This window comes from Centruroides sculpturatus, unplaced genomic scaffold (genome assembly GCF_000671375.1).
Source record: "Centruroides sculpturatus isolate CEXI.00-Female unplaced genomic scaffold, Cexi_2.0 scaffold1195, whole genome shotgun sequence".
In the NCBI taxonomy this organism is placed as follows: Eukaryota; Metazoa; Arthropoda; class Arachnida; order Scorpiones; family Buthidae; genus Centruroides; species Centruroides sculpturatus.
Genome location: NW_019385534.1, coordinates 1 through 13553, shown reverse-complemented (window position 1 = coordinate 13553; position 13553 = coordinate 1). Strand labels below are relative to the sequence as shown.

General features: G+C 29.4%; 1 protein-coding gene across 1 annotated transcript in view; it reads left to right on the top strand.

Annotated features, from left to right (window-relative positions):
* The window catches only part of LOC111639898 (dynein beta chain, ciliary-like), a gene marked incomplete at its 3' end in the record, with an annotated part of 67815 nt that extends 56779 nt beyond the window's left edge, over positions 1 to 11036 (top strand). Inside the window, exons 14-15 of the mRNA XM_023385848.1 lie at positions 5434 to 5726; positions 10756 to 11036. Coding sequence (XP_023241616.1) covers positions 5434 to 5726; positions 10756 to 11036 — 574 coding nt within the window. The remainder of the gene's footprint in view (positions 1 to 5433; positions 5727 to 10755) is intronic.
* Between the last annotated feature and the right edge of the window lie 2517 nt (positions 11037 to 13553).

Here is a 13553-nt window from a genome sequence, read left to right as displayed (position 1 = left end):
TATTAGTTATTTCTATGAAACAGTACTAAAATGAAGATAATTGTTATGCTAAATTATGTTCAAATAATTTAATATAATTTATAAGTTAACTTAATAAAACATTTATTTCCTACAGGTTGCAAAACATCTAACCAAACTCTTTGATTCATTATCCAAATTGAAATTTTCATCAGATAATGAGAATACAGATAAAATGCAGAAATCAGCAGTAGGAATGTACAGCAAAGATGGAGAATATGTGCCATTTTCTGACTCTTGTGATTGTGATGGAGTTGTTGAAGTATGGCTAAATCATTTATTAGATCATATGAGAGCTACTGTTCGTTTTTACTTAACAGAAGCAGTTTCAACGTATGAAGATAGACCAAGAGAAAGTTGGATATTTAATTATCCTGCTCAAGTGGCTCTTACTGCAAATCAGATTTGGTGGGCAACAGAAGTAAATTTAGCTTTTGCCAAATTAGAAGAAGGTTATGAAAATGCATTAAAAGAATATAATAAAAAACAAGTATGTTATTAAGAAATGATGAATTTTTTAAAAATAAATTTATTACATTATACAGAATATGCTATGATGAGAAACATTTTCATAGATCTTGTTATCAATTCATAAAATTAAATGGAAAGCATAAATATTTTGAAGTTTGATCATTTGAACTAACTTTTTATGATACATATCTTCAATATTATGTATGGTGTAATATATTAAATTTAAATATAAATAAAAGTTAATATACAAGATATAAAATGACTTCCAAACTGCTTACAGGTTAGATGGCATGCTTTCATTGGCAGGTTTGGATGTGCAGGGTTTATAACACTATAAGCTGATGTGTATTGTACACCATGCAGTAACTTTCAGTTATACATAGGAAATTACAATATTGATGATATAAGAGTCTTAAAATGTTGTTATTTTTTTTTTAGTAAACTTTTTAATAATGCAGCGTTTTATATGAAGGGTACTTTTTAAATGAGATCTGTTTTTTAATAAGAAGAAAAATACTGTAAATATCATTAAAATATATTTTTATCTACTTTTATCACTTTTATACATAATTTCCATTTTTATTCAAGCATATGTCATACCACTCAACAATTTTTTGAATTCCGACTTCAAAGAAATCTGACACCTGCCACTGGAAGACAGTAGGCCATGCCGTTTGTTTTGTATGGCATGCCGGAGTTTTCTCAAGGTCATACAATATGCATCAGAATTGATTGTTGTGCCTCTTGGCTTAATATTTCCTAACAAAACCCCTTTCCTGTCCCAAAAGACAGTTGCCATGATCTTTCCTGCTGAAATTGAATAACAGATTGTATCTCACAGTTGGTGGGTAACTTAATTTTCTTAAACATTATAAACTTCTACAGCTCAGCACGTAGCCATACAATACAGCTGCAAATAGCATCTAAACACACACGAAGCATGCTGAGAGCAGACGCTCATGCATACTGCTGCGATCGCGTGTCATTCTCACTCTCATTCACAAAAGGACCTTATTTAAAAAATAGCCCTCATATATAGAAGAAATTAAATTTGAAAAATTTTTATGAGTCTTTAAATGTTTTATTTTTGTAATTGATACTGATATGAAAAGCTTCTATATGTTCTTAATGATTTTTTTAAACATTTTTAGACATTATTTTCTCTTTAGAGCTCTCATTTTTTTTATTTTATAGTTATAAAATACTTTATACATATTACAATTACAAAACATATTCTTTACAGTCTAAAAATCTTATTCTATGAAAAGCAATTAAGTTATTTTAAAATAATATTTAATTTTTAAAATATTAATATAAAAATATTACTTTAACTATTGTATCTAACATAAATCAAGCAATTTTTAATCTAAAATTTGGTTTAAATAATTTTATTGAAATTATAAATGGTTATATTTATTTAACACATTTGTTATATAAAGAAATTTTTGGTTTTTTTCCCTGAAACATTTGTGCTATTTGTCAGATGCTGTGCATTTACAATTGGTTTTAGATCACAAAGATGATATTTATGATGAGTTTGATTATGATAGGCCCTTTTTTATGTCTGCACTGTTGAAGGTATGTCAATCAAGAAAAAATAAATGCAAGATGTATCATGCGAGAGTAGCTTAACGGGAACACACTCTGTATTCTGTTCTACTCCTGGCAAGAAAAAAACAAAGGTACATAGAGAGAGCACCTACTCTTTGTTCTTTTAAACAATAAAGTATTGTTTTTCCATCCCTATAGAAATAGATTTAGTTACTTTTTATAAAATATATTCAATATGCATGTGATACAGTATATATGAAAAATATCAACATATAAAACCTGATAGTTATATATTAAAGCCAAACCAATGCCAGATTATATCAGGCTATATTACCACTACTGTTAATAATTAAATTCTAAGCAACTGTTATACATGACAGTTTGTTATTATACCCTAAAATTTTTCCATCATGTACCATTTGTGGCTCACACTAAAAATAAATACAGTAAGACCCCACTTAACATGGGGAGATGCATTCCTAGACAACAAAGCACTAAACGAAACAGCTTTAAATGAGGTCATTTTAACATAGTAAATAGGTATAGGGGAAAATGCAACCAAAAATAAACAAATTTTAATAAATATAATCGAAAACGTTTTTATTTTATTAAATACTTCGTTGCTGGAAATATTAAGGTGTTTGATTATTTTAAACAAATTTTACTTTAATTTTAAGTTATTCTTATATTAATTTGCATAATAATAATATATGTTAAATAACACATAAACATATGCACACAGAAATGTATAATAATATATTAGTTAGTTTATTTTTTCTATATTAATAGTTCATTTTTTGTGACGAAGGTCCTGACTTTTCTGAAATTCTTGTTTTTTGTGATAAAGTCATGTAGTTTCATTTGTCACTTTTCTTTCTTTAAGCAAATGTTAGCAGCAGAAGATCGCATCCAAAATGCCTCGTTTTGCTTTTGCACTCTTTTCAGAATCTAGATCATTCACTACAATTTGATCAACGATTTTAGTTATCGTTACCAAACTTTTACTAAGGAAATCTGTAGAAAAAGTTTTTGAGTTCTTTGTTTTCAGAATCACTATTTTTCAGTTCCAAATGGATTCCTTGTTCTGCCAGTTCTTGAAGGTCATCATTGGTAAGGCTCTCACCAGAAACCTGCTGTAACTCCTCAATATCCTGCTCATCTACATCTCCTAGTCCTACTGTATTGATTAGGTTGAGTTTGGTCAATCTAATGATGCAGCGATAGGGCTCTTCTTGTTGAGAATTCTTGGATACCTTCAGCCATAACTTCTTCCACATGCATTTATCAGTTAATTCTTGCCAATCGAAGTCAATATTGCCTATGGCATCCATGATATTATATTTTTTCCAAAATTTCACCAAACAAACATAGATTTAAAGAAAGTACACTTTTTTGCTGCCTTTTTCTGATTGGTTTGTGTTTGTAAATAATTGTATTATATACGAATCAATAAAATGCTGCGATAATTAAAATTGGCATAAATTTTGAGCTTTCTATTTTAGACTTTGAGCAGATGGCATTATATCAAATCAGTGTTAAGTAAGGCAGCATTAAGCAGGGTCTTACTGTATATTTACATTATTTATAACAAAACTTAAAAAGGAGAAGCAATCTTTTATGTTGGTTTTTGGCTATATTTAGCTTCTAATTTAATAAAATTTTTCCTGATTAGGCTTCATTTTTTGGCCAAAAATTATGGTGGGAAAATTAGATTTGTTGTTATGTTATCATTTATGTATAGTTTAGAATATGTTTGTATTAAATATCATAAAAAGAAAGCTATTTGATTCAGATAATAAAAAAGTTTATCTAAAAACATTTTCAGTTTAAATTTTCAGTAAAATTTATTTGTCAAGCATTTTTTTTTTTTTTTTGAAGTCATTTTATAATGAATTTACATTTCTTCTCATTAGAATAATAGTTTATTGTTCTGTTCTAAAAGATTGTAAATTGTGAAGTTTTTTGAAGATGTCCAAAGACTCAGTTCAAAAGCTTATAAACAAATTAAATGATGTAGAACAAAATTAAAGATACAGAGCATTTTTAAAATAACAACATTGATTGTAGATCAGTTTAGATCAAATGATTTATTGTTTAACAAATTCACAAATTTATCCATTAGTCGTGTCAGTTTTATGTTTAAAGATAAGATGTACAATATACATAGAACAGACATTTAAATTCTTATTCAAGATCATAGTTTTTTAATGTAGGTTTTACTTTAAAGACATTGCTCAAAAGAATTAAAGCTAATTTCTTTTTGTCTGATGAAGATTATTACTTGAATGCTTTTTTTTATCACAATGGGGTTTAGACATTAATACTATTGTTTTATAGGAAAAATTGTTTTTAATTATGAAATTTCAAGAATTTTTTTTCTCTAACTAATTACTTAATATATGTATATATNTTTGTCCCGAAATTGGGTCACTGACCACCCACATTCAGACGAAAGTTCCAGAAAGTATAGAAACAGAACAAAGAGAAAGGGGAATAGAATATTCTTATATATACATATATAAAATAAAAACAACAAAAATATACTGGTGTACCACCACAATAGCATGATTCATCACTCCATATGACTTTTCCCCAATCATTTGTGGTCCAGAAACATCATTGTTTACACCATTGGAGTTGCTGGCTTATGTTGAATCACAATATTTGGGGCTTATGGGTAGCACATCTGGTGTGATAACCACAGCTGTGCAACTCTTGCCAGACAGTTTTCTCACTGATTGATTGTTACAGCTGGACTTGCTGAAAGTTCTTTGGAAATTTCAGCAGTGGCTGACATGCTTTTATTTTTCACAATTTACATTAATGCCTTCCTCCCACGACCAATGAGTTTCCAAGGCCTTTCACATTAGTGTGCAGGTCCACATGCTCCAGTTTTTTTCCATTGGCAAATAATGTCTGTTATGCAAATTTTGGAAATTCCAGAAGCCTGAAAATGCTACATACAGACTGATTACTAAGATGGAATTCAACAATCATACAATATGAAAGTCAATGGGCTCTTTCCATGTAGCATATTGACAATACCTACTGTGCAAATATATGAAATATGCAAATGACCAGTAACCCCATCTGATCACAACTCAAGCAGAAGGAAACTTTTTGTGCATCTTTGTCAGGATATAAATAACACGTTTTTTTCCTCAGTGTGTCCAAATATTTTTGTCTACCTAGTGTATATATAGCACATACAAATTTATAATGATATAATCTAATTTATGGAGTTAATTAATATTAATAATGAAGAACATTTCATTTCACTGTTATGTTGAATCACTAATATTTAAATTTAGTGTTTATTTACAATATTAATGTTTACAATATTTACAATATTGTAAATTGTTATATTTACAAATATTTATTTTTTATAATTAGCATCAACAGTTAAATTCTCTAATTGGATTGCTTTTGGGTTCACTTAAATCTGGAGATCGTCAGAAGGTTATGACAATATGCACAATTGATGTTCATTCACGTGATGTTGTTGCAAAAATGATTGCTCACAAAGTAGAATCATCATCAGAATTTATGTGGCAGTCACAACTTCGTCATTACTGGAATGCTAAGAAGGCTGATTGCCAGGTTAACATCTGTGATGCTGAATTTCAGTATGCTTATGAGTATTTAGGAAATACAACACGACTTGTGATTACACCACTCACAGATAGGTAGGTAATCAAAGTATTAATCTTATAATAAGTATCATCCTGATTAATTTAAAGTATTTTTAAATTTTTGATGAAACAATTTATTTTTCAAACACATATATAAAATATCTAAAATATTTTTAAGAAATAGATTTCTTTATGGTCTTACTGTGCAGAAGTAAAATTTATTTGTCGAGCTTTTTTTTTTGAAGTCATTTTATAATGAATTTACATTTTTTCTCATTAGAATAATAGTTTATTGTTCTGTTCTAAAAGATTGTAAATTGTGAAGTTTTTTGAAGATGTCCAAAGACTCACATTCAAATGCTTTATAAGTTACAATGATTAGACAAATAAATAATGAAAATGATTTATAATGAATAAATCATTATAAAGCTCTATTCAATTCTTTATTCAAAATATTTTGTTTCTATTAAAAATAGTTTTTTTGTAATTACATTTTTGAATATCATGTTCTTTTTCTAGAATATTTTAAACTTTGTTTTATTGAAAATATTATTGAAGTTGTGGTGACTCCCATAGCATGTGTTGTGTGCGGAGTTGTACAAAACAAACCAAAGAAAGATGAATAGTTGGCATAACAGCATGGGATGTAAAAAAACAAGTTTATTTGGTGGTACTATACACATTTAATACAGATGATAATAAATTCAATCTCACAATGTCAGGTTGCATTATAAGTTTGACTTTCCTTTAAACTCTCTCTTATCTTTCCTCCACTATGTGAGGCCCCTTCGACACCTGACAGAAATACAGAAGAAAAAAAATACGAACGTTCACTCAAAGATGAAAAATCATAGTTTTTGACGATCCTGTAATTAGTCTTTCGTTCCTTTAGGTAGTGCAATTTTTCCCTTGTTCCTATTTCACTTTGATGGAGATGGATTCTTTAACAGTGCTGGATTTTCCCTTCTTTTGGGATGGTTGTTCTTCCGGACTTCTTTGCTGGTGACTTTTTACTCGAACTTCTTTGTTTCATGTCGACCTCAGTTGCCCCTTGGAGTTCCTACTAGCTACAGCATTCTCCAGTTACCTGAAAAAATGAAAGTCAGAGGAAAAAAAGATGCCTCACATGGATTACCACTGTATTTATATTCCCCTCCAACTGATATCACACCGTCCCACATGACCCTTCTTTGGGCCAATCTCCACACTTCATACCCCATCAGCAGAGGTGATATTGAGGAAGGAAACAGAGAGTGCAAAATAACAGGAAACAATACAACACAAATGAAAAAATAAATAAATAAATAAATAATAATAATACAAATTAGCCACAAAGCACTACAAAGTCGTCAAATTTTAATTGCTGGAGTAATTTAGAAGTTGTTTGATTTAGTTCTTCTGTAATTTATTTATTTCACAAAACTAACTGATGTACAGTCATATAGGACTATTATTTAAGATGTATATTGTGGCTGTATGCCATATTTATTGTAAATAATAATTTAAGTTTAGTTTAGTTTTTTCCTTTCTACCCTTTGTTCTATTGTTCTATTTCCTTTTAGAATTTTCTTATCTAATCCTTTTCTTTTGGGTGGGATGACCAGTTCCGAGAAATGAGAGGAACAAAGGAGATAACAGGATCCTGAGGACAAAAAGACAACAGGCACGCCATTCTTTGCCAGGACTGGGACATGTACAGACGTGGTGTAGAACGCTCCGAGTCGGACTGGAGTTATCGGGAAGAAGTTTAGAGAAAGGATTCTGTCTTAAGGATTGATGAGGCAGTGGAAATAAAATACTAAGCATAAGAAAAGAAGACAAGGACAGGATTTTATTGAAAAAGAAGACAACAGACCATTTATATAGGAATAACATGTGGCATCCCACCCAACAAATAGGCAGAGAGTAATATGCCGAAAGAACTCTGGGTATCTCTACTTCTACTCTATATTCTTTCATATATCCTCTTACATCTATCCTTTTCTGTTATTAGTAATAAGTTAGTATATAAGTTTAGTTTTAAGGTTCAGGATTGATCATATTGTTGTGATCAGGACCCCTCTATGTTTAGTGGATATACCAAACTATTATTTATGCCATAATTTTGTACTGTGACATTGGAATCCCTAATAAGAATATGTATTAAAATGCGAAATAGAAAATATATCATTTCATTGTTATTGTATCTTGTCTACCTTTGTGGTTAACTCTAATTTTGTGCAAACATCACAATATAATTATTTTTAGCTATCAAATTTCACTTCATAGTGATGAATTTAATCGATAAATTATTAGGATGATAATTATATTGTGTATTTCAATCATTAAAGTTCTCTGAAATGACTTCATTATTAGAAAGGAAATAGTTATCAGAAATTTATCAGTTTTTAAGATACAAATTCAAATAAGGTGTTTTATAATAACAATTATAGTTTGAATTGAATGTACAGAAAATGATAGGAGAGAAATAAAACTGAGATATGAATATATATGTATTTAGTAGTTTTGGGAAAAATTGTGATGACAGATTTATATGTGGCAGAAGATTTAAAAAATATATTTTCTGAAGATATTAAGATATTCTTAGAAGATATTAAGATATTCTTTGTCTATAGATATTCTTTGTTTATCTTCAGACTCTGATATCTTTAGATAATATCAGTTATGCTATAAGGCTATAAACAAAGAAAAAGCTGTTTGATGAGTTTGTAACTGCAATTTAAAATTGGTGTATAATCTGCTGATTGCATAACTTGCACCAACTTTCAAATTGTTCTTTAAATACTGATAACCTGCGAGTAATCCATATAAAATTACAGTACTTTTTAAAAATATTTTTATGCCTTATTTTGTTACATCAATTGTATCATGATAAAGATTGATTATATTAGAATAAATGGATAATTTAAGACGTTTTATGTTTAAGTTTATTAATATTTTCTTTTTCTTTTCTTTTTTAGGAATTTTATAAATATTAGTATACAGTTTATTTTAATTTTTTCATGGCATAATACTGACTTTTTTTATTTCATTATTTTTATGTTACAAAACTGAGATGTCAATTTTAAGTTCTTGATGATGTTTTTTAAATATTAAATTTTGTTTCTATAAGATAACAGTTTTTATTTGATACTTAAATTAGAATAATTCAGAAATGATATCATTTAATGCAAGAATTATTTTTATCTTATACAAGTATTAGTATGTGGTATTGTTTGTATTGAAATGAGAAATACATGAGGTATAATTTTCAAAAAACACAAAAAACTTTATTTTGTATTTTGAACAAAAATTTAGCAGGTTCCAACTCCAAGACAAGTCCCTTGTAATTCCCGTTGCTCACGATACAATTATATACAGAACCTCATGGTATAAAACTGGCTCCATCACAAATTTTATGTCCCAGAAATAACAAATGTAACAGTTTGTTTTTTACAAATGCAGGTCACATCCTTAAGCTAATCTTAACATACTTATGACTAAAATAATATGATATATGTACAGATAGAGGAAGGAAGAAGAGATCTAGGACAGGAGTACTCAATTGTCTTGAATGTTCCCTTTGCACATTGATTGGATTCAACTTTCTTCTCTCAGTTAATGTTCTCTTTCTCTCTCTCTCTCTCTCTCTCTGAACTTCTCTGTGATTTTGGGATATTCTCTCTGAAGACACCTCGAAGACACTTACGAAAATTGTCTCTCTGTGTGTTTCTAACTCGAACACCACTTCTTCACAATCTTGTCATCTGCTGAAAATGACCAAGAGTCCCTTCTCAACATGTCTGCTCTCCTCAGTGTCTACCCAAAAAGTGCTTAACTCACCCCTGCTTTTCCTTCAGGACCTTTCCTCTTTCTATTGTTTTTACTGCCCCATCCTATCAGGGAAGTGCTCCATCTGAATTTCTTGGAAAATGAAACAAAAGAAAAGCAAGAATAAAGGAAAGTGAAAGAAAGAAAAGAAAATATGATAAAATTCTATATACTATACAAATGATGTGGGAAACAGCCACAAGTACATTAGTATAATTTTCTGAATTATTTATTAATCCTTTACATTTATATAAAATTTTTATATGTTACTGTGAAAGACCGAAATTAGAGAATGTCGATATTCTCCGGTGAATGTCGACACATACAAAATATGTCAGTGAAAGACCGAATATTTGGTCATATTATTATACATTCGAACAATCGCTGGTGTATTTCAACAGGCACAGATAACCTTTAGTGGAGGTCGAAACGACATCCGAGAAGCCATTGTTGACAGAGAGGCGACAGTCTGTCGCCGAATCCTTTGCGTGTAACTGGAGGTCATACCTCTTTTACCGGCAACAGTTTAGTGGCAGCCACTTTGTCACTGGATGGCGTTTTCGTTCTTTTGATTCCGTGAGCTGGGGATCGGTTTGTCACGTCAAATGGCGAAGGATGAGAGTGGTCATCAGTAAGGCGTCCGCAATATCCGAATAAAAGACACCATTAACAGATCAGTTCGTAATTTGTAAAGAAAAGTTACTTTCCATAGATGAGATTTCTTCTCAATAAATATTGCTGAGAGAAGCAGCTGCAGCTAATTCGAAAAGTCATTGCAAAAAGAAGCAGCTGTAAATCAAGGGACTCTTGTGCAATTCAAAGTGCCATAACAGTTTAAGTTGTTGCAATAAATAAGATTGTATAACGTCAATCACATAATTTATGTGTAAGTTTATTATTGTATTATATTCTTTAATGATTTAGAATGTACTGTTCGTTTTAGGTTCAACAGTTTATTTACATGTGCTGTTACTTAAGCTTTCTCCTATTTTGACATATTAAAAAGTTGCATTTTTGTCTTAACGTAATAAAAATATTTTTATTCAACATTCACCATCAGTGCATGCTGAATGTCGACATTTGCCAGTGTAAGTGAGAAATAATGATATTTAGCAAATATTTTGTACATACACGAAACGACTGTGTGAATGCTGACATTCACCGGTGAATGTTGACATTCGCCAGATATCGGTCAATCACAGTAACATATATATGTATTATTAAATTAAATATAAAATACTATATTTAAAAGTGAATAAATTTGTTGTTTCAGATGTTATATTACTCTTACACAATCTTTACATTTGTTTATGGGAGGAGCACCAGCAGGTCCTGCAGGAACAGGAAAAACAGAAACAACTAAAGATCTTGGACGTGCACTTGGTTGTATGGTTTATGTATTTAATTGTTCAGAACAAATGGATTATAGATCATGTGGAAATATTTATAAAGGGCTAGCACAAACTGGAGCATGGGGCTGCTTTGATGAATTTAATCGTATATCTATAGAAGTTCTTTCAGTAGTTGCAGTACAGGTAGAATTTTGTTTTACTTGTAAAATATTTAATATTTGTTGATAGATATAACCAAGTGTAACATTGCAAATTTCAATGAGGAAGTTAATGAATTTTTATCAACTACTAACTTCCTATCAGCTGACACACATCTTCCCTAAGTCNACATATTAAAAAGTTGCATTTTTGTCTTAACGTAATAAAAATATTTTTATTCAACATTCACCATCAGTGCATGCTGAATGTCGACATTTGCCAGTGTAAGTGAGAAATAATGATATTTAGCAAATATTTTGTACATACACGAAACGACTGTGTGAATGCTGACATTCACCGGTGAATGTTGACATTCGCCAGATATCGGTCAATCACAGTAACATATATATGTATTATTAAATTAAATATAAAATACTATATTTAAAAGTGAATAAATTTGTTGTTTCAGATGTTATATTACTCTTACACAATCTTTACATTTGTTTATGGGAGGAGCACCAGCAGGTCCTGCAGGAACAGGAAAAACAGAAACAACTAAAGATCTTGGACGTGCACTTGGTTGTATGGTTTATGTATTTAATTGTTCAGAACAAATGGATTATAGATCATGTGGAAATATTTATAAAGGGCTAGCACAAACTGGAGCATGGGGCTGCTTTGATGAATTTAATCGTATATCTATAGAAGTTCTTTCAGTAGTTGCAGTACAGGTAGAATTTTGTTTTACTTGTAAAATATTTAATATTTGTTGATATTAAATTTTATTAAAGAATAAAATGAATTTCTGACAAGAAAGTTATTTTCATATCTCATAAGTATCTTATAAATGAAAATTTTTGTGATAATAGCATTCTCAAGTAAAATTTAAAAAGTTGTAAATTAGAATTTTTTCTGTGTAGAACATTTAATTTTTCAGTTAGTTACAATATTACTGAAGGTTTTTTTTATCATGAAATTATGTTAGTTAACAAATTATTTTAATTAATACCAACTACTTTTTAAGCATTGTAAAATTACATAACTCACTTTAAAATATATATATTTTTTAAATTAGAATTTAAAATTAAGACAACTCTATACAAATGTTAAAGATCATACCAAGTAAAGCAAAGTCTGTTAGTTCAATTTTTGAATATATGTAGTATATTCTAGTTATGTGGAAAATAAATAAAGAAGATATTTTTTGTTGCTTGCAGGACTTCCAAAACTTTAAAATATTCATTAAAATGAGTGAATTAACCTAAAAAGAAAGGTTGACATCATTAAAGTTCTTAATTTGTTTTTATTTTTCAACAGTTGTATGGATTAATTATCTTTATTAAATTTTAATTTAAACTTTTTATGTTATATTATGATATATTTTAAATTAGTTTATAAATATTTTGAGATAATTTCTAATTGATTTCAGATAGTTCTTAAATTAGAACATTCAAGCCAAATGATTTATTTAAACTATAGAATAATAAAATATAGCACTTTTAAGTTTAAGCAAACTTATCTTCTAAAGTACAGTTGACCCCCTATAACATGGTAGATACGTTCCGGTTTTTATGAATCCATCTTCTACGAGTCCAGCCAATCACAGCCCGGCATGTATGCAGTTTACAGACTATGGTTGTTTGAAAGGTTTCTTCCATAAAATTAATCAATTCTAGGCTAATTCGACTCAACATTTCCAAAATACATATAATTTTTTGGGAATAATCCATATAAACTATGATATAAACAAAAAGTTGTAGGATTACTTACCAAGTGTGCACCATTTGACTACGCCATGTGTGCACCATTCGACTACGATAAGCTTGTTTTTTTCGTGGAACTTGTCATTGAATGGTGCTCGCATGCTTCCTGATAAATTATTTTTTTTGCAAAAAAATTCACTGAACTTTGGAGACATCATTAATATAAATATAATTTTTATGGACATTAAATAATAAATGGTTTTTAGTAGGTCCGCTGCTCGTTTAAATTCAACAGTTTGTGCAATCCTGTCATGACATGAGTCGGCAATGACGTTTTACTGAATTATAGGAGTTTTTTTAGCATGTTTGTACGAATACTGTCACAATTTTTTTGCTGTGATATAGGAATCTGAACTATAGGAACTTGTGTTATAGGGGGGGTCGACTGTAAATCACTGTAAACTAAATCAAGCTCCTACATAGAATTTTTAAAACGAATGGGGATTTTAAAACAACACATTATTTTTTAAAACATTGCTTATTAATTTTTACAGTAGATATATATAGAGTAACATGATATAGTAGACTAAAGAACTGAATAGATACAAAATAAATGTAGTATTATGTAATAAATACAAAATGTTATTTACAATATATTGACATACAATGAAATAATTGGTCTATAATTTGATAATGGACAGCACGCTAATCATTTATTACAAAAACTTTTAACATATAAGCGTTAAATTAGACACCTATGTCACTAAATTGACGAGCGCTTTCGACGATATACACTTTCGTCTTCTTCAGGTCATTAGAACCTTTTTTGAATACAAAATTTTTAAAAACATTCCAATCTTAAATAGCAAATTTGGAAT